The 26,626-nt window shown below is 40.4% G+C and overlaps 1 protein-coding gene across 3 annotated transcripts in view; it reads right to left on the reverse strand.

The window, feature by feature from the left end:
• The window catches only part of Lamp2 (lysosome associated membrane protein 2), a 49,005-nt gene that overhangs the window by 15,549 nt on the left and 6,830 nt on the right, over positions 1–26,626 (reverse strand). For all 3 annotated transcript variants that reach the window (XM_087599122.1, NM_017068.3, XM_087599123.1), the window contains 7 exon segments: positions 19,333–19,445; positions 17,529–17,742; positions 12,405–12,563; positions 10,885–11,084; positions 9,965–10,087; positions 3,352–3,415; positions 2,319–2,483 (listed from right to left, as the gene is read on the reverse strand). In XM_087599122.1, the coding sequence (XP_087455248.1) occupies positions 2,319–2,483; positions 3,352–3,415; positions 9,965–10,087; positions 10,885–11,084; positions 12,405–12,563; positions 17,529–17,742; positions 19,333–19,445 (1,038 nt within the window).

Here is a 26,626-nt window from a genome sequence, read left to right on the forward strand (position 1 = left end):
ATAATGAGTATAATCAAAAAGAAATAGCCAGAAGTAAAAGATGTTGATTTAAAAGTCAGAAATGCTCTTATAAAATAAATTTCAAATTAGCAAAAGCAGGCATACTTTTATGATAAAGTATAGAAAGTGATGACCAGTTAAAGCTACAATCCTAAAGTGTATTTGTCCTTTCATTTGTGAGTACATATGAAGATATTTTTATGTATGAATACAGACTTTTTATAGTTCAAAGTAAACAATGTATCACGTGATATGCACACAGTGTTATACATACTTCTAAGATGGAGAATTACTTTATCATCAATGAAGAGATCTAAGCCAGCCTATGTCTATAGAACCACTTTAACCTCTAAGTGGGAGAATGTGCATCTCTGGGGAAATAGAAAACATTAGGGTATTGCTGGACTGAACTCAGGCTGGCTCTGGAGTTCATTAACAATTGGGGTCAGCAAATCTGGCTGAAGAGCTAAAATAAGATGAATAATTTTAAATGACTGGAAAAGAAGATAGTCTTTTGTGAAACATGGGAGTTACATGAAATTCAGATGTTCATATCCTTCAAGTTTTACTAGAACACAGCCACACTCATCTGCATGAACTGCCTAGGGTGGTTTCCAGGCTGCAAAGGCAGAGTTAGAGTCACAACAGAGACCGTATGACTTCAACACTTGAGAAATCACTGTCCAAACTGTCTCACAAAAAGCTTCTGTCCCTAACTTAATATACGTGATTTCAGTGGGTGGAAGAGCTAAGAAACTAGGACCGCTTACTAATTTGAGTGTGTTTACTACATGTTTTATCAATCTGGCTCAGAATAGCAGCCCAAAGGGGCTATTTTTTTCTATTTATAGCAAGTAGTCTGATCTAATAAAATCCAATCAACACTCTTCAACCTGACTGCAATTCTATTTCCTCCCTGAATACACTTAAGTATTACCTGGGTATGATATTTATAGTTACCCACAACCAAGAACCTAGTTCCATAAATAGATCATGCATTCAATATCAGTATTAAAATGTTATATATCTCTCTGGCACCCACACTTTCAAATTAGGCAAGAGCATTGGCTCATCTCGGGCCACTGCCAACGAGAGAGTGACCTGAACTGAGAATAGTACTGCAGGTGATTTTAAATTTTAAACACAAAACCGGACCTCAAACTAGGATAATAATGTAGGGGAGCTAGATGAAGATTCAAAAATAAATCTATTGTAAGATCAAAATAATTAAAGTAATAAGCAAACAAACAGAGAAAGAAATTGGATTCTGTTTTTGTTTCTTTGAAATGGGATCTCATATACCCCAGGTTAGCCTGGAAGTGACTGTTCAGCCAGGGATGACCTTGAACCCCAGATGACTGCCTTGACCACCTAAGTACTATGATTATAAGCACATGTCACTTCTGGCAAAGGAAATGGAGTCTTGAATATATTTTTAAGTTGTGATTAACCTTTCTACCCACAAGAATGGTAAAGTCTCTTTTGGACGGAGCAAGGCCAAGATGGTATTCCATAGCACTGCAAAGGCAGCCGAATCGTTCACAGCATACTCACTTTAATCATAGCATCTCTGTTTACTTATAAGCCTCTAGATTAATTTTTTGGGAAGGATGGGAACGACTGGAAAGCTCTGCTCAGCAAAGCTCTGCTCCACAAACCTCCTATTTAAGTAATTGGTTTAAAAGCATAAGTCACTTAAGGAATTTGCTGTACTTTTTTTTCTGTCATGCAAATCTTAATCTTGCAATGCCAAATCCATCTTCTATATTCATACAAATACAGTATATGAGGATTTCATTAAAACTCAAATAAAGGCCATCATTTGCCCTTCTAAAGTAGGTCTTCAAAAAGCCTTACTTGAACTAAATTATACTTGCAGATCTCCCTATGTCACTCTGGCAAGCAAGATGAATTCACGGGCTGTGAGGCTTTGCTACTACCCTGTATTTTGTGTCTTAAGCAAATTAAACCAAATTGTTTTCATATGGGTATGAAAATGTTCCCCCAAGAAGAGGGTCCAAGGCGGCAGATATAAGGTACTTAAAGCTGCTGCTCCAAGTGCCATCCCCACCCAAACAAAACCCCAGGGGAGTACCTGTTCCTGAAAAAGGATCCTTAAATACTTCAAATTATTTTCAGGTTTTCAAAAATGAAAACTGATGACCAAGTGAAGAGTTACACAATTGGTTCCAGGCTGTAAGAACTTCCCATCAGAAGCTATTTCTCTATGCTCATGTACAGAATCCCTTTAACCCAGAGGAAAAACCACCCAGAGGGAGATAGAACAATGTAGTGAATAAGGTTTCTTTGTTTCTTACCTGTAGAATACTCTCCTTTCGTCACATTAAAAGGTTGCACCTTCAGGTTAAAGGTATTTATCTGAAATGTTCGAGACACGGAAACCACCTGCTCTTTGTTGCACATATAAGAACTTCCCAGAGGAGCATCCCAGAAGCTAAGGTTGTTATTTGAAACATGGAAAGCTGCAGAGGAAAAAAGGCAGGTCAGTAACTTCTTAGTGTATCACCAGGATTCTGTCTTCATGTGTGAGGGAGGAGGACGTGTGTGTGTGTGTGTGTGTGTGTGTGTGCATATTTACCTAGATGTGTGCATGCATGTGGAGGGTTGGCCAGAGGACAGCCTTGAGTATTGTTCCTCAGGTGCTATCCATCTTGGTTTTGAAGACAAGGGTTTTCACTGGCTTAAAGCTTATTTTTGGATAAGCTTGCTCCAGTGATCCACCTGTCTCTGCCTCCCCAGCACTGAAATCACAAGTGCACATTGCCACATCTACCTTTTCTTTATTCAGATCTTTGTGCTCTGCCAGCACTTGAACAACTGAGCTCTCTCCCTAGCACTTCCTCAGGGCTTTTTAGTAAAGTATAAGAGTTTGGAGTCAGGCTCTGACCCCCCAAAAAACAACTGTTGCCATTACTAAGTTCACTTGTTTATTTTGTTTTCTGAGACAGGATATTGCTAAATAGCCCAAAGTGACCTAGGGCTCACTATGCAACCCAGGCTGTCCTCATATTTAGGATCTTTCTGTCTCTGCTTCCCAAGGCTGCAATCCCAGGCATTCACCACCTCATCCATGTCTCCCTAATCTTTCCATAGATGTTTCAGTAGTCTAAAATTCAGTCACTTCCTTAACAAATATCCACCATACTTTGAAAAGATGACTCTGCAAGGGATAGGACACTATAATTCTACATTAGATTTTAAGTTGTGATCAAGAAATATTTTTACACAGCATCTTCTATTTCATAAGACACAATCTGGCCATAAGCTAATTAGTATTTCTTCTCCTTCCATAAAACCCACTCTTGTCCTCCAAGCCTATGCTGTGCTTACCTGAGCCATTAGCCAAATACATGTTGACATTCACTTCCTTCAGATAGAACCGTTTTTCATTTTTCTGTTTAAAAAAAGAGCTTCTAGTTAATAACATATCACAACTATCTTTAAAAAAAAGAATTGACATCCACAGAATAGAAATCTAGTACCATTATACAGATGAGGAAAAAAACCATAAGACCTGGGCCAGCAGCATAAACTACAACTAAGTCCTGTCACTAATAGTCACAAAATTATTTTCCAATGCATTTCATTTCTAAACTCTTTGATTGCAGCAGTCAGATGTTTCTGGATATATGATAACTCATCTTCTCCTCTGTTTTATTCTTCTTGTCCCCTTCTCAGTCCTTATTATCTAGCCTAGGTCACAATGTGATCATTTTTTTATTTTGTTTTTTGTTCGTTTTGTGTTTTGCTTTTTTTTTAAGATTTATTCATTTATTATATATAAGTACACTGTAGCTGTCTTCAGATACACCAGAAGAGGGCATCGGATCTCTTTACAGATGGTTGTGAGCCACCATGTGGTTGCTGGAATTTGAACTCAGGACCTCTGGAAGAGCAGTCAGTGCTCTTAACCACTGAGCCATCTCTCCAGCCCTGTGTTTTGCTTTTTTGAGACAGGGTTACTGTGCATAGCCCTAGCTGTCCTGGAACTCAGCTCTACAAATCAGGCTGGCCTGGAACACAGAGATCCTCCTGCCTCTGCCTAAATAGGTACGTATGTACAATAGAACTTTATTCAGCTAAAACCAAGGCAGCTGAAACAAAGATATTGTGAAATGTTCAGGTAAATGGATGGAACTTGAGAACATCACCCTGAGTAAGGTAGCGAGACACAGAGAGACACACATGGTATGTACTCACTGATAAGTAGATATTAGCCATAAAGTGCAGGCTAACCATGCTACACTCCATAGACTCAAAGAACTTGGGTAATAAGGAGAGCCCAAGGGAGGATGCATGATTCTCCCCCAGAAGGAAAAACAAAATAGTCATTGGAGGTGGATGGAGAGGGAACTGGATGAGAGAAGTGGTGAGGAGGGAAACAGGCATAGCAAACAAGAGTGGGATGAGGGGAACAGTAGAGGGCTGGGACTGAGAATGGAAATATGTGGGGGCACCTCTGGGACAGGCTGGAGGCTTGAGACAGTGGAGGCTACTAATAGTCTGTGGGTGGTCCTAGCTGAGGATTCCTACCAGAGGGGGATATAGAGACTGAAGTGGCCACCTCCTATAGCCTGATGGGACTTCCAGTGGAGGGAGGGGGTCATCTATCCCCACACAGAACTTTCAATCCAAAATCTGTCCTGCCCATAAGATGTGCAGGGACAAAGATGGAGCAGAGATGGAGGGAATGACCAACCAATGACTTCCCCAACTTGAGACCCGTCCCATGTGAGAGAGTCAATCCCTGACACTATTAATGATAATCCGCTATATCAAACAGGAGCCTAGCCTATTCCCAAGAGGTTTCATGCAGCAGCAGATGAAAACGGATGCAGAAACCCACAACCAAAGATCAGTCAGAGCTCGGGAGTCTTGTGAAAGAGTGGGAGATAACACTGAGTGAGCCAGAGGGGTCAAGGACACTACAAGAAGACCTAGAGAGTCAACTAACCTGGGCCCAGGGGCTGGTTCTCACAGAGGCTGAACCACCAAGCAAAGAGCATGCATGGGCCAGACCTAGGCCCCCTACTCATTTGAAGCAGAGGTGCAGCTTGGTCTTCATGTGAGTCCCAGGACAACTGGAGCGGGGGTTGTCTCTGACTCTGTTGCCTGCCACTGGATCCCCTTCCCCTACCTGAGTTGTCTGGTTCAGCCTTAGTGGGAGCGAATAGACTTAGTCCTGCTCAGACTAGATGTCCCAGGATGAGGTGGTACCCAAGGAGGAGGGTGGTTTCCCCTTCTCTGAGGTTAAGGGGAGAGGGTAATGGGGGGGAGAATTTGTAAAGGCAGGACTGGGAAGAGAGGAGGAAGGGGAGCTATGATCGGGATGTAAAGTGAATAAAAAAATAAATTGGGGGAAAAAAGGCATGTGCCACCATGGCCAGCTCTCCATGTGATCTTTTAACCCACTCAGCTCTCTGCTTTTCACTACTGTTATCTCTCGTTTGCTCATCATCTTGATCTTTTAATACATTACCTGTGCATTTTGCTTTGTTTTCTAAATGTTGTGGTTTGGGTCTTAGACCCAAGGCCTTATTACATGCAACAGGCTTGAGGGCATCATCAGGACAATGTTTATTAAAATTTTTATTATACTTATTTTGTTTGTGTGTGTACATGCATATATTCCTGTGTGTGGAGATCTGAGGACAACTCATTGCTCTCTCCCTCAATCGTGTTGCTTCTAAGGACAAAACTCAAGTCATCATCAGGCTTGGCAGCAAGCGCCTTTACCCACTGACCCATTTTGTCAAACTTTTATCTGTCTGTCTGTCTGTCTACTAGAGGCTGGGTATCTCTCTATTATATACCCTCTTGCTGGAACTTTCTCACACTCAGAGACTCACATGCCTCTGCCTCCCAAATGCTTGGAAATTTACTATTTTACTAACATATATTTTACTTTTATTTTGAAACAGTATCTTACTGTGTAGCCTTGGATTGTCTGGAACTTACTATGTAGACTAGGCTAGCTCAACTCAGCAATCCCCCGCCACTATCTCCCAAGTGCTGGATCAAAGGCTTGCACTACCACATCCCACTAAATATGTTAATTGTATGTATTCTGTTTTGGAGCAGGGTTTTTCTGACATAGTCAGGACTGTTCTGGAGCTCACTATGTAGACCAAGCTAGCCTAGAACTCACAGAGATCTGTTTGCCTCTGCCTCCTAAGTGTGTACCACTACACCCAGCACTTTGTTATATGTATTAATAGAGTTCAGTGTGATATTCTGACACATGCATACACCACATACTAATCAAATAAAGGGTAACTGCCATTCCTCTTGCCTTAGAACTGATAATATTTTAAATTCTGAAGCCCCCTTTTCTAGATCTTCATAAAGTACAACCTAGGATACTTTGAACTGGTCATCCTATTGTAGTATGGAACATTTACTGTCCCTCTATCTAGTCTACACTCCCTACTATCTTTCTTAAGCATTTAACTGATCAGCCAGTCATTCTAACAGTCTACATGCTTAGTATACACAAAGTAACATGTCTTAAATACTCCGTAGGACTAGCAAGATGAATCGGACTTGTATCTTGCCCTCCCAGTGCTTGCAATCTGCCAGGAACACAGATATATACATAAGAAATTGAAGATATAGCTCAATGGTGGAGGGCTTGCTTAGTTAGCATTTATGAGTCCTGGAGTTGTAACCCCCTTGCTCCTTGACTTGAAAGAAAAGTATACAAATAAGTTAATCTTGTTAAAAATGAAAGTGACAAGTTAGAAATTTGACAGGAAAGAAATTATCTTCAATGAGGGAAGATGTAAAAATCATGCTAGCTGAGGGATGGGGAATTTGGGGTGGGCAGGATTTGGTTAGGAAACAAGTGGACCAAGGATATGTTCAAGAAGGCAAGAGCATAAAGCAAAGGTAGTGAGAAAAAAACATTACCTAAATAAACACCTAAATAAACTAAGTGCTAGCCGTTATTCGTTCTGTGTGTGAGACACTGGAAACTGACCCTGGCATTCTGCAGGCGTTAGACAAGCATCCTGACACTGAGCTGTATGTCCTCAGTCATTTCATTTGCTATTTTGAGACAGGGTCTCCCTAAGTTGCCCAGACTAGCACTAAACTCAAGTAGTGCAAGCTGGCTTTCTTCTCTCAACCTCCCAGGTAGCTGGAAGTAAGTATAGAGCTATGCCACAGGCCTTGACTCCAAACCCCCTATACTACCGATGTTGTTACTATGCCCAGTTTGGGATGAGTCATTCCAGCACAGAGTTGCTAAGTGACCTCCCCCACTGCTGCCAATTAGCAATCAGTGAGCTGGAATTAAAACCCAAAGTCTGGCTCCAAACATATGGACTGGTTATTTCTATGCTCTTAGACATCACAACCTACTACATGAAAGTCAGAGTAAAGGAAGGTTCATGGAGTGAAAGAAAAGCTACCAGAGCAGATTTCACCGCATGGAGGAAAGGGCTTGAGCTGCCCTTCTGTTGTTTAGATGTTACCTTGTTGGCAAAACACAATCACTGAAGATTTATGGAAAGAGCTGTGCTTTGGGAAGATTAATCTAAGGGAGATAAAGGGGGAGGTTAGGTAAGAGGCTTTTGAACAACCCAGACAAGAGAAACCACGGCTGGAAGCAGACCTGAGGCAGAGAGACTGGAATGAAATGAAGACAGAGAGAAATTTCAGCAGCAAGTGTACCAGAGGGCTTGATGTTTCCTCTTACTAAGTCCTTCCTCTGTTCAGTCAATGCCTCTGCCTGGCACTCAAGATGTGCTCCTAACTTTGTTCTAACTACATTCATATACCCAGCTGAAAACACAGCTTGCCATCATCCTCCCAGCTGGTACTGATTATGTTCCTTTATCCAGAGCCAACCTCTACTTTCCCACTTCTCCTTCCCTCTATATGTACAGATCTGACCTACCCTTGAATGCCCTCGAATGTCATCTTTTCCATTACACCTTCACCTCTCCTCCAGTCACAACTATGTTCTTCGCTTCCTCTTTGTGTGAACATCTGGCCTGGCACTAGGCATGTAGCCAGGTAGCTGCATGCTTCCTTAGCATTTGTGAGTCCCTGAATCCAACCCCAACTGAGAGAGAGAAAAAGAAAAAGAGAAGGGGAAGGAGAGCAAGAGCAAGCCTGTCCTTGACACATCAAAGACATTAAGTCTTTTTTGTTTATTTTGTAATTCACAGTGCTGGAGATGGAATTCCAGAGTGTCACACTTGCAACATGGACACTTGACAACTGAAACTCCAAGTATTTGGACATGTTTAGTGGCCAATGGGTGGTCACATACATACTATAACAAAGGATTTATTTGAATACTGGGGAAAAATATTTCTAGAATAAGAATTTAATATAGTCATTAATTACTCAATAGTCTGTGAAGAAAAAGTTATACTAGAGATAACAAGGTCAGATCTGAAATACTGTTCTGACATTTTTTGTTGTGTGTATGGTTGTGTTTTGGGGTTTTTGTTTTGTTTTGTTTTGTTTTTGAGAGAGCGCCCCACTACATAGCTCAGGCCGGCCTTGAACTCAGGATTCCCCTGTTTCACTCTTTAAGTATATACCACTTTGCTGGGCCATAGCTACTTTCTACACATCAGATGCCGAGACCATATTCCCATACCTATATATAGTAATATGAATTGAAAGCAGAAGTGGCTTTTATACAATTACCCACTACTTCTGCACAAGAACAGAAGAGTGGTGGCTCCCTATTTCCCTCACCTACAACTATTTCCTACTCTTCTTTCCCATTTGCTACTATTGTACACATAGATCTAATCACACAAAATTAAGACTAGTAATTGCTTCTGAAATGCTAGAAATTAGGGTCCCCAATTACTAATAAATGGTCGTAAGAAGTAGAACAAGTATATCTAACTTCTTACAGTTCAGCTCTTAATATAAGCATGAGCAAAAGAAACTTGAATGCTGGCACTGCAAAAGATCCTAATTTAATGAATCGATGTATGAACTTACACATAGAAACAAGGGAGCTGTCCCTCAGATTCTCAGAGGACTAGTAACCAAGACCCACTACAGACACCAAAATCTAGGAAGTCCAAGTCCCCCTTTCAAAGTGCTGTACTATTTGCTTACCATGTGGGTCCTGTATACTCTCAGTCATCCCCAAATTACTTATAATCCTTAAATATAAATGTGTAAAAGAAAGTGTATTGTTTATATTTTAATAACAGAAACAAAACCCGGGCATGTTCATAGTAAATGTATTTTTTTGGTTTTGGATGGAGATCAATTGCAGGATTTTGTGCATTCTAAGCAAGAATGTTTGCCACAGACAGTGAACTTGAGACATTTTTACCTAATACTAATTCAAGGTTGGTTTAATCTGTGTATGCAGGACCTAGAGAAACAGACAGCTAACAATGCTTATTTAATGCTAGCTATTACTAGTACAGACACTACTATAAAGAATGTTAATGGGGCTAAAGAGATGACTTAGCAATTGGGAGCACTGGTGGCTCTTCAAGGACCCAGGTTCAATTCCCCACACCCACATGGCAGCTCACAGCTCTCTGTGATTCCATGGCATGTGGCACCTTCACTCACAAATACATATAGGCAAAACACCAATGTACATAATAAATGTATCTTTATAAGAAGAATATAACTATAAAATATGTAAAATTTTGTGTTAGCATGAGAATTGTCTAATAAGAGAAAATAGTATAAAAACTATACTTAGTTTTCTTTTTATGTGAGTTCATTCGTGTTTCTACACTGAAGTACATATAATAGTACAATAGCCACTTTCTATAATTATTAATACAAGAGCCCAGCCCATAGATAGTCCAGCTGACTCAGAGATGAGCAGGGATAAGTAAACCGAATATCACCCCGCCCCCACCCTGGCATACACCTACCACTCTGGAGACTTGCAGGGGCACTTCTCAGAGAAAGAACTTAGCTTTAGCAAACAGTCAGTACTCACCACAGCAAAGATAAAGTCGAGATACTTAATTTGGCTGTTGTTCAGCCTAAGTTGAGCTGTTTGGGGCTGACAGCTGCCGGTGAAGTTGGTTGTGGCAGGGTTGATGTTAAAAATGAAAGGCACCTTCAGGAGAATAAAGAAGGAAGGTGCAGATTAACTGTAAAAGTCAACACCAAAGCCCATTACACTGATAAAACCAAAGTACAGCACAACCTCTTTTAATGTAGACTGCTTGTTGTCTTTTAATGTAGAATGCTTGTTGTCTTACTTTCAAGAAAACTTGACACAAGCCTTCAAGCTATGACTCAGCCGACTTCAACAACAACAATAAGAAGAGGGAAGTTTCCTCAGTAATGAGCCAAAATGAAAACACATTTTTTTTTTTTTTAGAGCACAAGAACCATCTGTCTGGCTTGTTTCAATCATAGAAAAATGGGATTTGTTCACTGGCGCGCCCTCTGCTGTCCGAATGAGGTATTGCAACTCGACAAGTACTTGGGCCTAACTCCTCTGTCTGACTCATCAAATAGCCTTGCACCAACCTACAGTGTGGTTCAAACAAGAGGCTGAATAGGCTACAGTTTGATTTTTCACTTTTGGCAGTGTTGGAATGGTACCCAAACCTTGTGCATGGGATGCAAGTGCTCTACCCCTGAACTTTACTCCATCTCTAACTTAACTACATATGCTGAGCCTCTACTGAAGGCTTATAAAATCTAAGCTTGTAAAGAAGTCTTTAAATAAATTGGCAGGTTCTCTGCTGGCCAAGATGCCTTGATGGTGATATTAACTATTCACGGATATCGTCTTTCCAAACTATTCAAAACTCAACACCAACTGTGCATTTAAACTTGAGTCAGTCTAGTTCTTAAGTGCATGGTACGCTATACATTACAAAAAAAGGTTTCACTAAACCCTACCTTCTCCTCGGTGATGTTCAGCTGCAGCCCCATGGTAGCCAGCAGACAGGTAGCATTGCCATTAGAAATGGTGTAGTTTCCAACCGTTGGAGTTGGAACGGGTATTGAAGTTGGAGTGAGTGTCGTAGTAGGCGATGGCACGGTGGTGTGAATGATGGGTGCTACAGTGGTAGCAGTTTTGTCCTCCTTACACACTTGTTCTAAAACAAAGGACAAAATAAGCTAGGGTGATCTTGCTTTACTGGGCCAGGGAAGAGAACAAACTACTTCTCCAAGTCAGGTTCTCACAGTCCAAGAGGGTTAATTAGGGCAAAAGAAGACCTTGGTGGTATATTTTTAAAGTGGATGAAGCAGAGGTTCCTAAAGTACTGTTTAATAGACAGATAATTTCTTATGAGTTATAACCAGAGTAAACAAACTCAGAACATATCAAAAGTTATAGCTACTCAAGTAAAGCCACATACTCTTCTTTCTTGCACTCGCAAAGGTCTTTATTTCAAAGAATTTCACCTGTCTCTGATCTGATGAGAAATTCAGAGCCAAGTCTAAAAACAACGCCCCCCTCCTCCAAGCTAAAAAGTCTTTTTCCTTCAAACACAACAACCACTGTGAAGAAGTGCTTACTAAAACTAGCTTGGAAATCGTTGAAGGGTTTAAATTCAAAGGAACCTTTTATTTCTATCACTCCTATAGTAGGTTATGGGAATTAAAATTCCTTCTTAGGAAGTATTAGTAGTTTTCTAGTAATGAATGTGAAATTTTACATTTTCATTAAATGGTTCACTGGGGGCCTCTAGTGCATACAATCATTCTCTTAATCTCTCTCTCTCTCTCTCTCTCTCTCTCTCTCTCTCTCTCTCACACACACACACACACACACACACACACACACACACACACATACTGCATACTACAAACAAAACGTTTCCATGCATCATAAGCTTTCAACTGAAATTATCACTAAAAATGGCTATCACTTTAAGCCTATGCTTTGATCCTAGTTCACATCTTTGATCCCAGGATGCAGAGGCACAGGCAGGTGGATCTCTGACATGTGAGGCCAGCCTGATCTACAGAGCGAGTTCTGGATGGCCAAGACTACATAGAGAAACCCTGTCTTGCGAAAAAGAAAAAGAAAAAGAAAAAAGAAAGAAAGAAGAGAAAAAGAAAAATAACTTTAAAAATATTTAGTCTGCACCTTAAGAAATGTTCTCAGACGATGATCTCAATGAATGGTACCTGATGTAATCTGCCCTTAAAATAAGAGCCACATATATAAATTTATACTTTACGGTCTCATGGTTTTTGGTCAGGAACTGGGGAAAAATGTGTTTAATGCCAGCACTAGGGAAGCAGAAGCAGGCAGATCTCTGGGAGTTCGAGGCCAGCCTGGTCTACAGAGTTACAGGACAGCCTGGGTTGTTTCATGGAGAAATACTGTCAAAAAAAAAAAGAAAGAAAGAAAGAAAGAAAGAAAGAAAGAAACAAACAAACAAACAAACAAACAAAAACAAACTCACCATGTTTACTCACTGTACCATTTTGGACAAAAGCTTGCAGGTGAATGCCCCAATAGTGCTGAACAACAGGACTCAGGTTGAAAGTTAAAACACTACTGCACTTAAAGATGACACCCAATGGAAGCTGGGATCCCACAGGAATGATAACAGTAAGGATTCCTATGAAACAAGGTGAACAATGGCATTTCCAGGAAGACATGAGAAACTGCTAATATATTTACATTAACATAAATACAGCCTTTCTTTCCTTCTAGGCCTTGCCATGCCAAAAGTAATAAACTGTGGAGCATTGACAGGAATGACAAATTCACTGTGACTGGAACTGTAGGCATAGGGAAGACAAAACATGAGGGTTACAAAAAAAATCAGAAAGCAGTGACTGGACGGATAACTTCGTGGTATAGCACGCCGGCAGCTATACCAGAATAAGCACATTCAGTTCTTGGCACCCATTTAGTGGCCAAAAATCCCTGTAACTCCAGTCTCATGGGGATGTCACACCTCTCTGGCTTCTGTGGACAGTAGGCATACACATGATGCATAGACATATGTGCAGGCAAAACACCCATACACATAAAATAAAAGTTAAAATAATAAAAATCATTTTTTAAAAAGGTGTATGTAGGTGGTGGCCCTCTGAAACTTCTCACATCTAAGGACAGTATGCGCTGGGTTGACAATGGAGGACTTGCTTCTGTTTTTCACTATATCTGTTGCTATTGTTATTGTTTTGGGTGCATGGACACTCGCGTGCATGCTGGTTATCAAGAGTACATATGTGGGGGACGGGGACAGAGGATAAACTGCAGGAGATGCTTCTCTCCTTCTTCACAGGTTCCGGACAGCCAAACTCAGGTTGTCAGACTTGACAGCAAATACTCCTACACACAAAGTGATCATGTTCTCCCTCCCCCAATCCCTCCCTGACCCTCCCCACTCCTTACCCACCCAATTTCAAGATCCTTCCCCTTCCTACACCCTTGCTCTCAAAATAACCATGAGCGTAGCAATGAAATTTGAAACAAAGAAGACAAAAAGTGTCAAAACAAAAGGTGTACACACAACAACAACAGCAACAAGAACAACATAGCATAAGGGAGTCCATTTTTGCTGGAGAAAAAAGATCTCCTTTATCAGCAGGTACCAATCTTAGGAGTGGGCCTTAGGAAATAAGACCTAATTTATTTTAAGGAATGTTAACAAATATGCAGCCATAGGCAGAGAAAAACTCTGACCCTAACTTTTAATTAGCAGTGGAAACAGAAGGCCAATGGGCTACTTAGGTGAACAGTGACGGGCAGGAAGAAGAAAGCCAGGGTTAAGTTCAAAACGCCTTTCTACAGTAAACAGATGGGACTGTAAGAAAGGCGGAGTGCTGAGAATGCAGCTCAGTGAGTAGAGTACTGGCCTACAAGCATGTCAGAGGCCCTAGGTTCAATACTCAGCACCCCATAAAATGAGGCGGTAGAACCACATGAGCCAGCACTGAAGTAGCTGCTGCTCCCGAGACAGAGAGGCTGGAGGACTGGGACTTCAAGCTCATTCTTGGATTCAGCTAGCTAGAGTCCCACCTGAGCTACATTAGAAATGATAGAGCCTTCCTCTTTCTGGGACTAGTGAGGTGATTCAGAGACAGGCCTGGTGACTGTGTCCCAGTCTGGCACTGGTGACACATGCCTTTAATCCCAGCATTCTGGAGACAGAGGCAGGCGGATCTCAGTGAGTTTGAGGCCAACTTGGTCTACAAAGTAAGCTCCTGGACAGCCATGGCTGTTACACAGAGAAATTGTCTCAAAAAAAGTAATAAATAAAAATGTAAAACAAATGATTCCATTTCAGGAAATCTTCAGGTAAAAAGTTATGCTACTGTGAACAGAATTTTTACTGGAATGCCTATAGTGAAACTCCAAAATACTGAAATCATGTAGACCTAAGTGGCTTGGTCTCTTGGAGAAGCAGAACAGAATGTATTCATGATCCTTAACACAGGCCTTCTATGCGGCTCCATCATGTAACAAGGCAGCCACTTAGTGCTGTCTTGGCACCCCCTAACGGACAGATGAGGTTTGGGGAATTTTTCAATTTGAATGTTTTCCTAAGATTGTCTCCTTGTTATCAAAAAGGAACAGATGTGAACTTGCTATATAAAGACAGACCTCAAAAAACAATGAGCGGAAGTCAGAAGTTGTGGCGCGTGCCTTTAATTCCAATACTCAGGAAGCAGAGGCAGATGGATCTCTGAGTCTGAGGCCAGCCCTACTCTACTACATAGCTGAGTTCCAGGCAAACCAAAGCTACTTGGTGAGCTCTGTTTCAAAAACAAAACAACAAAAAAGATGATAGAAAAAAAACAGCTTCTAAACATTTTAGGATTATACTATGAAACTATATTAAAAAAGTTAAAACAATTACAGACAGGAATATTACACTCGGAAGTTATAAGGCTGGTTGCCTCTAGCAGGCAGGGAGGAAAATGGAGCCAAGGAGTACCTCAAATTTATCAGAAAAGTTTTCCTTTTTTAAATAATAAAGCAGCCATTGTAAAATTACATTTATTAGTCTAGGCATACTCCTTTAATCTCAGCACCCAGGAGACAGAAACTAGCAGATCTCTGTAAATTGAAAACCAATCTGGTCTACATAGGGAATTCCAGGATAGCCAGGGCTATACAATGAGACTCAAAATTCAAAAAAAAAGAGTTGGGGTAATAATCTCTATAGGTCTGCAGTATTACTCTGAGTTTTTTATATATATTTAATCATGAAAACATTTTTTTCAGTAGCAGCTTCAAAGACACTTCAATTATTAAATGACTAAAAATTAGTATTTCAGGGCTGTGGTAGCACATGCCTTTAATCCCAGCACTCAGAAGGCAGAAGCAGTAGGATCTCTGTGAGTTGAAAGTGTGTCTGGTCTAGAGTGAGTCCGAGTCAGCAAAGGCTACACAAAGAAAACCTGTCTTGAAAAAGAGACAAATCAAAACAAAACAAAGCGAAAGCAGCATTTCAAAATACTAAATTATTTCAAAGACAATTCCCTGAAGTGCACGTAAGGAAAGTATTTTAAATTCCAAAGTTTTGATAAAATATTATACAGAAGACAGTCACAGAAAAAGTCAACCACTTGTTTAAAATAAAGAAGAGGAAGGGGGTTAGCATGTTAGTGATTTTATCTAACTTGTCTGACCAAAGCCATCTTCTTTTAACAGCTGCCCATGTGGTTGAGGGATGAGTTACATCATCTCCTGATTATTATAACAGACTTTGAAGCTGGCTTCTCTGCTTGTAGTCTCCTCACTTCCAAATTAATCCAGCAGTATATTCTCTGGAAACCATTCTCTCTGCTTTGCTTATATCATTTTCTGGCTTAGAAAAGCCTACCACAGTTTCCCTAGTGCCTACCTTCATCATGCTAAAAGCCCTTTCTTGGCTTCCCAGGCCCCTATAATGAGGTCCACTGCACTGAGCCAACTGGCTTTTTGCCTCCTGCTACACAGACAGCCTGGATTTTAATCAGGCAACTGTCCAATGACTGCTGTGCGTCCTCTGACGCCCCCTGGTGGAAGCATCCTGCTCTAATCCTTCCACTTATAGCCCACCATTAGCCAGCTGCTCAGGATCAAGCACTTCTACCCCTCTATCATAAACTGATTCCTCACTGTTCCCAATCCCTCGTCTCTCTCTGCTCCTCATCAGGACCCCTGTGAGACCACTCAGAGACCCACAGGTGCAAGTACAGAATGCATCTTACATTCTGAATTTACTGTGTGCCTTTTGTTGTTGTTGTTGAGAGGGAGGATCTAGCACTTTCCTCACAGGGTCGCAAAGGATTTATAAGCTGTCTACCCACTTAAACAGAAAATACGAACAAAGAAAATTCAGAGTGGGCTAAATGTTCTTCATATCACTTGGGAACACAATTAAGCTTTGTCTCCCTCAGTGATTTCTAAACTTGAAAGTCAAGGACAAATCTTCTAGTAGCTAAAGATAATACAACCATGCCCTAGCCAAAGATAAATATCTAAAAATAGCCAATAACCTCTTGCCTCGGTTCTCCTGTCAAAATAAGAGATTAATAGAATTAAAATTTGAGTTTGATTTTTGAGTAGACCAGAATGGTCTTGAACTCAAGAGATCCATGGCTTTAAAGTATGATTTTTCCATCCACAAGTCCAAAGGTGGTAATAACCCCAGATCTTGGCACCTGATGTCAACCTGTCAGTGCTTCTGCAATCAGAATGGCACGTTATGTGTAAGAGAGCTAAGTACTCCAGACACCCTGCTAATCTAACATCACTGATGCGGTTGAAAAGGGAGAGAATCACATCCCTAATAAAATCAGCATCACGAACTGAGCATGACGGTGTATAAACACCAAGGATCTCGATCCTCAATGGCGCTGATGGGGAGTACACATTCGGGTCAGCCTGACAAAAAAACCCTTAAATTCCCTACCATACACACTTTCAGAATATTCAAATGCATAATTGTTGAAGAATGACAAGACTGGCCTAATCATCTAAGTTGTTGTTGAAGTTGTTCTTTGATGTCTCAAAATAGCAAACGTTTAGTTACTTTATCATTTACTTTGCAAGTAAAGGTTCATCTTAATAGTAAAAGCATTTGAAGGTGAGGTATTTCTTCTACATTACTGAACATGTACACTTTCAATTAGTAAAGAGTTTTCTCACTCAACATTTGTTGAGGACCCACTACCGAATAGATAACAACAGTTAAGTGTTGGAAGTCGCCATCTCTGGGAACTTATTTCAAACACTAGCTCTTCACTCACTCACTAAATTTAGAGTGAGCCTTTGGGGAAGTCACCAAGCCTCATTCCCTTTATTTACTTCCCAGGGTTGCTATAAACTGTATACTCAGTAAAATACTGTGTGTGACAATCAGAGTACTTTATGGTATAGAGTAAAAGAGTCCAGACAAGACACTCAATATCACTTTGTGTCCAACACTAGTCTATGCATGGATTCAGGCTGAAATGAAAATGAGGACTTGATTTTTCACTCTTATTAGGATGGCAGATAGGCATAATAATCATTATTTTAGTTGACACTTTTTGTTACTAATGAAAGCAAGAGAATATGAAACAAATCCAATTAAGGTTACCTTTAGGTACAGCACCAGGAAATGTTTTGGTATCATTAGTGTTGTAAGAAAGCGTGATGTTGTTAATAAAATACTGAGATGCTTCCTTGGTGAAATTCACAGCCCAAGAGAGAGTGGATCCATATTGTATCATTATTTTGGCACCATTCTTATCATCGCCACAACTGCTTCCATTGTATGTCACCTTGTCAGGCACTGTAATGGTTACAGTTTCCTAAAAGATAAAGAAAGTTTAGGAGTGGGTAAGAACAAAACAGACATCAGTAAGCCCACCCCTGGAGAACTGAGTTAGGTGTACCACTTTTAGCTAAATCACACTTTCCCCTTAGCCAAGAGGCTCTTTGCTTGGTGTGCTATGAGAGCCAATCTCAGATTCCTTAGCTGCAGACCAGTTCTCTGGGCAAGAAAACTTGCCTGGACTCTTTAGCTGTTTGTTCATTTCAGCAGAGCTGGGGAGAGAATCCAGGGTCTCATGCACAATGGACAAGAGTTCTACCAATGAGCAAGTTCTCAGCTTGTAGACTTTTTTTTTTAAAGTCATGTTATAAATAGGGCTTTAACAAAAGGAAAATAAGGTAAAAAGACCAAAAAGACCAACAAAAAGGTAGATACAGCCAACTACTTCTTAGAAGTTGGGAGCTTGACAGATGGCATTGGTTAAGAGCACTGGTTACCCATCTGGAGGACCTGAGTTGCATTTATAGAACCCACATTGTAGACTCACAATGGTAACTCTAGTTCCAGGGGACGCTATACCCTTTTCTGCCCTCCTCTGACACCAGGCACACAAATGGTGCACAAGCACACAGAAAAAAAAAATTACACCCACACAACCTATATACACATAAAAAACTTTAAAACAATTTTTTTATAGTATATTCTATTATTACAAAAGTAGTTGTAACTAAAATATGATGAAGTCTTTCCTCATTTGCATATTACCATCTCCAAGGAAAACTCCAAAGAATCAATGAATTCAAAGTATCCCCTCCAATCTTAAACAAAATACTTGTAAGAGTCTAATCCTTTTATAGTAAGTGTTAGGCCAATTAACATAAGATCTTATTTGTATGCAGTATAAAAGGTAAAAAAGTAGGGGCTGGAGAGATGGCTCAGAGGTTAAGAGGTCCTCTTCCAGAGGTCCTGAGTTCAATTCCCAGCAACCACATGGTGGCTCACATCTGTAATGAGATCTGATGCCCTCTTCTGGACTGCAGGCATACATGCAGGCAGAACACTGAATACATAATAAATCTTTGTTTAAAAAGGTAAAAAATTAAAGTGAAAAAAAAGTCTAAATGTCAAGCTAGCCATGGTAGCACACACCTTTAATCTCAGCACTTAGGAGGCAGAGGCATGTGGATCTGAGTTTCAGGACAGCCAGGGCCACACAGAGACCCTATCTGGGATGGTGGGACACAGACCAAAAAAGGCTAAATGTAAATAAATCCCTGATAGGAAACTCAAGACAAATATGGGACTGGAAGTAGTACAGTGCTTACCTAGCACCTACTAGACCCTGGGTTCAAACCCCAGTACCATCACCACATACCAAAAAACCTGCTTACTCAAGTGGACTAGAAAAACTGCTCCCTGGTTAACAGCATCAGCTGCTCTTCCAGAGGATTGCCAGCACCAACATAGCAGCTCACTGTCAACTGTACTTCCAGTTCCACAGGACTGAATCTCCTCTACTGACCTCTCAGGGCAGTGTATGCATATGGTGCACAGACCCCAATTCAGGCAAAACACCATAAACATAAAAACCAAACAAACCTTTAAAAAGGCAAATATGTTTACTTACATTGACTTTTAGAGCTTCATATGTTATTGTGAAATTCATCTCCCATTCTGCATAAAGGCAAGTACCCTTTGAATCTGTCAAATTAAGTTTCAATGCATCGGACCGAACTGCTCCTAAATTAAAAAACAAAAGTACAATATAAGATAAAATAAATCCTAGCCATGGCTGAAGTTCAACCAGCTCTAAAATAAAACATGTATGTTTAAGTAGATGGTTATCTTGGTGCTATTTCTTTGTAGTTTTTAACAGGCTACTAGTAATACACGTAGAATTTTCTCTTCTGAAAATTGGTGAGTAGATCCTTGATGCTTAGGGAATGGCAGAAACTAGTGACATCTGGTCCCGACATTCATTCGTGCCTTGTTAGTTCTGTTTTAGACATTACAGTTGTCTTCTTGCTGCTCTTATGTGGTTTTGCAGTGCTGTGAACCAAAGGCAGGGCCCCATACATCTGGCAAGGACTCCACTGCGCTGCATCCAGTGCTTTCTTTAGTTTTTGAAGTAACTAAGGTGGGGCAAGTTTGGAAGGTGCATTAAACTCCTGCTTCTCTCAACCCAGTCAGTGAAACTTCCTCTGCAATGACGATAAATCACATGGCTTACATTCTTACGCAAAATTCTGTTGCCAAGTGTATGACCTAGGACACATAGAGATCTTGCCAAATCATTTTATTCTGATGTGATCAGGTTTAGCTTTTCGAAACACATGTATCACAATACCAGAGAAGCAACATCTCAAAGGGCTGTTACAGCCTAGATCCATAAGAAAAGTCAATCTTCATAACTTTCTCATTAAAATTTAACTGAGTGAAAAGTTTGAACCTTTCTCATGGACCCACAATCACTTCCTCAAATCTCAACCTATGCCTTCTGTAAATGGAGAAATTTTCATGCAGAAATGCTTTGGCACTTTTCATCTAATCAACTCTTAATCTTCTGTTCCTTAAAGGTTGCTGAAACATTGCCTATTAAACTCGAGCCCCTAAAGCTTCCTATTTTAAGGAGAAGGGGGAAATAGGCCAGCAACTACACCTACAACATAAATAACGAGCAGCCTTCTGAGAATTGTCCTGCCTGTCTGATACATCACCCAAGGGGAAGCCGCTTCCTGTTAAGATTGCTGCGCACCCTTTAATGCTATCCAAGCAAGGCAGTATCATGTACAGGCAAGGACACGCTATCAGACTAAAGAGAAAACTCCTAAGAGGAATACCAAGCAGCATGCCTCAGCAACAGCTTCCAAGCTGTACACAAAAGGCTACCTTTCATGCTCCAGAGACCTAGCTGCCTTAGCAAGCCCCAACACAATGCTGAAGCTTGGAGTGGCAGACAGTGACTAAGTATTGGCAAAGATGCATTTCGGAAAGACCTTGTATGATGCACATAGGTTTTTGTCACCGTTCTTTTCTTCGTGGACATGAAATGGAGCTGTCAAGCAGATCCAAGTCTACTGGAGAGTGCTGCTGAGGACTGAAACTTATGATTCCTAATGGGCTGGAGTTTTGCTGCACCTGTGCTGGATCTCAAAGCTTGGCAGAAAGTCCCCAGCTTGTATCCCTGGTATAAAGACTACTTAGTCATGATAAATTATCTTTTTAATATGTTATTGCATTCAATTTCTTATGGTTTTAAGAGTTTTGTATCTATATTCATACAGGATTGAATATACATCTCTCTTTTGCTGTAGTCTTTAGAAATTGAAAGTTGAATCGTGGCTACAAGAAGCTGGGCAGAGTAGATGACAAGGGATGGAGAAATGCCAATCAAGAGAGATTAAGTTACAGATAGGACATTTAGGAGTAAGCATCCCTGATATGTTTCAACAGCAACACATTGCACAGGACAGCAGCAGTGTACTGCACACTTCAAAAAGAAAGGATTTTCAAAGCTTTCACAAAAAGAAACGAGCAACACCAGGGATCAATGTTTAGTTTGATTCTTTAAAATTAGACAATATTCATATGCATCCAAAAAATTATACCTCATTTATTGTATATAATTTTATGTTTTATGTGTTATTTAAAATCATTTTAAAAATAAAGGATACTCTTCTTCTATGCAAACCACTCAAAACTATTATGAAAGTAACTGAGAAGCCAGCCATAATGGTTTATTACAACCCCAGCATCCAGAATACTGAGGCATGGGATTCGGAAAGCTTAGGCATGGGGCGGCAGAGATGGCTGAGTGGGTAAGAGCACTTGTTTCTGCAAAGGATGGAGGTTTGATTCCCAGTAACCACATGGCAGCTCACAATTGTCTAAAACTCTATTTCCAGGGAATCTCATATCCTCTTTTGGCTTCTATGTGTACTAGGCACCCACATGGTGCACAAACATACATTCATGCAAAATACTGATGCACTTAAAAAATAAATCTAAAATACTTGAATGAAAGAAAAAGAGGGGGGATGCAAGCTGGGCTGGAGAGACAACTCAGTGGTTAAGAGTACTAGATGCGGGGTTGGGGATTTAGCCCAGTGGTAGAGCGCTTGCCTAGCAAGCGCAAGGCCCTGGGTTCGGTCCCCAGCTCCGAAAAAAAGAAAAGAAAAAAAAAAGAGTACTAGATGCTAGTCCAGAGGACCTGAGATTGATTCCCAGCACCACATAGTGGCTCACAACCAACATTACCTCCAGTTCTAGGAGATCTCATCTCCTCTTCTGATCTAGGCTGGCACTGGAAACACATGTGGTCACAGATATACATGCAGGCAAAATACCCATGCACATAAAATTAAAATAAATATTTAAAAAGACGATAAGGTAGGTAAAAAGCTACCCTAAGCTCATCTCAAAAGAAGGTATCTCAAGTCAGGTGGATCTCTATGAGCTTGAGGCCAGCTTGGTCTACAGAGCAAGTTACAGGACAGCCAAAGCTACAGGCAAAACCCTGTCTTAAAAGAAAAAAAGAGAAGAAAGAAGAAAAGGAACAGGAAAAATTTAAGAAGAAAATTGTGGAAGATAGTAACAGAACCAATTTGTCATGGTAAGAAAGTAAAGTATTTAAGAAGAGAATTCGTGTTGTAGTTCACATTTATTACTTTGGATCAAATTCAAGATACCTAATCTAAGTCCTGGAACAAGACTGAGAACAGAGGGATGCCCTGAGGACCCAGACACACCTATCCATCCTTCTTCAAGTCTACCTGCATCAGAACTGCTTTCACTCATAGGTTTATCAGCTCAAACTAATTCCAAACTCCAGATTCATTTTTACTTCTTCCTCCAAATGAACTCCCTTGATCCCATACTATCAAATACAAAGGCAAAGGCATTTTCTTCCTCCCTACACGTCCATTCCCGATCTACCACCCCATCCTTACACTACTATAGACCCCTCTGAGCTGTCCCTAGAAAGCACTGCCAGATACCACTTCTTTCTCCAACACACAGGTTTAAACTTTTTAACTGGTTCCCAGACTCCCAAATTAAGTTTAAATTCCTGTCTGACTTTCAAAGTAACCCTTAATCTTGTCCCACCCTATTTCTTCACCATCATTCAGACCATTTTCCCAGAACACACCCTTTAATCTGGTTGAACTGGTTTCCACTGGGCCCAAAGGCTATAGTTCACTCAGTTTCACTTCTATTTTCTCTAGCACTTGAGACCCACTTCCTTCTGTTGGCTTAAATCTTCACCTCAAGGACTTACTACTTTGGGGCTGAAAAGGTAAAATAACTGTACCCTTCGACATGATTGTAACTACTGGTTCCATGGCATCATTGGCTGCTATGGAAACTAGAATTGCTGGACACTTGCTTTCCCAACCTTCCTTACAGCTAAACTGGCCCTAACAACTCCACCCAGACTTAAAAGTAAGAGCTGAGGATGGAACCAGCTATAGAAAAAGCATCCTATGGGCAAGGAAATAGCTTAGCAGGTTCAAGTACCAGAAAAAGAAAAAGGTATGCTAGCCAATGGTAGAAGCTTAACTTTTTGTACTTGGTCATAGCATCCAGTAGCATGACCTAGGGTATTAGGTTTTGGTATACATGACCAGAGTTCTTCCTCCTTCTAAGTAACATGATATACTACGCACCTTTTTTATACATTATTTTGTGATTTGAGTACAAGAGATTGAACTGGGGAGCAAGTGTGCTACCGCACAACTACATGCCCAGCCCTTGCTCACTTTAAAGTAAAATATGTTATAGAGATGTAATATATACAGCATAACATGTAAGGAAAAGGTATACACAGCTCAGAGCTTTTTTTTTTAATATGGGCAGGTGTGAACTGTCCTTCAAGAAGCAGAACATTCCAAGTAGTGTCTACAGGAACAGCTTTCAGGACACCCAGAGGATACTGAAGTTCACAGATGCTCTAATCCCTTACATAAAATGCTGTACACAGTATTTGCACATAAACCATCTGCATCCTTCTACAACCTCCCTGGATCACTTATACAATACAGCATAAATTTGATGTTAAAAAAGTCCATAATATTAAGTATGCTCTTTTTCGCCCTCATCCTTTGATCTGTACCTGATTTAATTTGTAGATATGGAACCTATAGAAGACAAAAAAGGCTGACTATACACTCAAAGTTCCTATAGCTTCTCCATTCAGTTAATATTCTTTTCTAAAGTAAAATGCCATCCTAACTTGTAACTGATGAATACTGCCTCTTCTTTAGCTTGATATAAACAGAAAAATGGACTGTGCTCTCCTTCGGGTCTGTCTTCTTTTACTCAACATTATCACCTGTGAAATTCACTGTGGTGTGTCGTTGCAATTTATTCATTCTATTCTACTGCTTATGATTATGGGGTGAACCTTTGCTATTTATCTGTGGTATTTTTGATGGACAGTTAGAAAGGTCCCAGTCGGGGCTGGGGATTTAGCTCAGTGGTAGAGCGCTTACCTAGGAAGCGCAAGGCCCTGGGTTCAGTCCCCAGCTCCGAAAAAAAAAAAAAAAAAGAAAGGTCCCAGTCTATCCCATCACAAACGTTGCTGTAAACATTCTTTCATGTTTGTAAACCTATATATTGAATATTTACCTAACAGCTGAATTATGGTTTCAAAGACTATATAATATGCCCCACTATAGTTTTCAGATGTTGTTGTTGTTGGTACCTGGGGGGGAAAGCTGTTTGATTTTCTAGTTTGTCTGTCTGTTTCAAGACAATATTTTTTCTTCCTTTTTTCCCCTTTCTTTTTGAGACAGTGGTGTCTCACTACATAGACTAAGCTGTCCTTGAACTCAGAGATCACTTGTTTCTGCCTCCCAGTCCCTAGGAATCACCCTGCCCAGTTGGACAGTCTTGCTATATATCCCAGAATACCTTGAACTCACGATTTTCCAGGCTGAAAACTCCATTCTTCTGCCTGAAATTACAGGTCTGTGCTACCAAACCCTATCCTACTATGTTTTCAATAAATTCTCTTTTTGCTTAAAATCCATCAGGTTTTATTTCTCATGCTTGTAACTGAAACTGAAGCTGGGCATGGTTATGCATACCTGAAACCTTAGCACCCAGGAAGCTGAGGCAGGAAGATCATGAGTTCAAGGCCAGTCTAGGCTAGATAATAAGCCCTCTACAACCAACCAGTTTCAAAAACTAAAAAAAAAAAAAATACTTACATGCTATCCAGTTTTTAGCAGACATTTCTCCACAAAGTTCCCTTGAATATAAAAGCCCTTACAGAACAGTCCATAAAACATATTTGCACATCTCAGTGGACTTTACACTATCTTGAATTACTGATATTTTTAATGCTCTTTCAAGATTTTTTATTATAGGGACAAATGACAGATAATTTTCAAATGAAGAACAACAACTGGCCAATAAATGCATTTAAAAGTATTCGACATCATGAGCTCTCGGGGCAATGCAAACCCAACTTATTTTGTCATTTAATCCTGTCTCTCCTAATGGCAAAGGCTCCAAAATACAGCATTTCTCAACTGCTACTTCACAGCAAACTAGTATGCTGTGGAAACTATGCTATAGTTGCTATAATTGCTATAGTAAGCAATTTTTTATTAATAAAGTACCAAGTCTGCGAATGGGTGATATATGTGGATAAAGATTCCCTTTACAAATATTCCCGTCACTCATTAGACTTCCAATATGCTCCTTTAATCATAAGATTTTATCTAAGTCACAGTCCCTAAGAGTGTATCTTTTATATGAATGTCACTTATCTTGTCTGTCACACTGGAAAACGGGTCCATTACTGTTCCTCTATCTCTAGTAATGCTGAATACATGTTAGGTTTTCAATAAATACTGATCAATTACATCCAAGTAAAAATACCCTGCATTGTGGACCTGATATATGGCTCAGTCTTATGACAGGAGGCCAGTTCTTTTGAACTTCAAATCATGAAATTATCAGTGTTCTGGATATTGCCACAAGGTTCATGTCAATTTTCCATAAACTGTGACTCAGATTTCAAGCCATGAATAATGCTTTTTCCCATAAAGGGAGAGATTAATTTTGAAATGTAATACTTGAGTAGAGTATCACTAGCAAGTGATTTCCACACTTCACCGCTATGCTTGATGTGTAAAATAGCCAAACGATTTTAAAGGCTGTATGTGGATTTTAAAGGCTGTGCAGCCTTTCAAAGGCAGAGCTGAATATCTCCTAGAATGTGTGATTATGGAGCTGAGACTTTATTCTCAAAAGAAAAGAACAAAGATCATGTCTCAAAAAGCGACATTCTTAAGTGCAATGCTGCTCTCTCTCAGGGCTGCTCCGAAACGGCCATGTATAGCTTTTCAGAACTTGGCTATCCAAACACAAAGCATTGCAAAGAAAAAAGTGGCTGGGTTTTCACAGGTCTGTTTGGCCCAAGATGTGCCTGAACGGTACACAGACTAAAACAAAGCACTGTGCCAGCACATGCCTTTGATCAGCAGACCTGGGCAAATCTCGGAGTTTGAGGCCAGTCTGCTCTACACAGCAAGTTACAGTCAACCAAGGCTGTTACACAGAAAAACTCTATTTTGGGAAAAAAACAAACAAACAAAAACTAGAGACAGAAGAGAAATCAAATCCATACAACAGGGGATGGGGAAATGGCTTGATGATTCCAGAGGACCCAGGCTGGATTCCCAGAACCCACATGGATGCTCATGATAGTCTCTAATTCTAGTCCCACCAGACCCAAAACCCTCCCATGGTATCCTCAAGTACCAGGCATAAACATGGTAAACATACAAGCAGGCAAAGCACTCATAGAAATACAGTGCAAAAGAACCAGACTAAAACAACAGTGACGTCAGAAACAATATAATGAAATGACGAAATGACAAAGAACCCTTCACCCATCTGTGGGGCTGAAA

Source organism: Rattus norvegicus, chromosome X (assembly GCF_021556685.1).
Source record: "Rattus norvegicus strain SHRSP/BbbUtx chromosome X, alternate assembly SHRSP_T2T, whole genome shotgun sequence".
Lineage (NCBI taxonomy): Eukaryota > Metazoa > Chordata > Mammalia > Rodentia > Muridae > Rattus > Rattus norvegicus.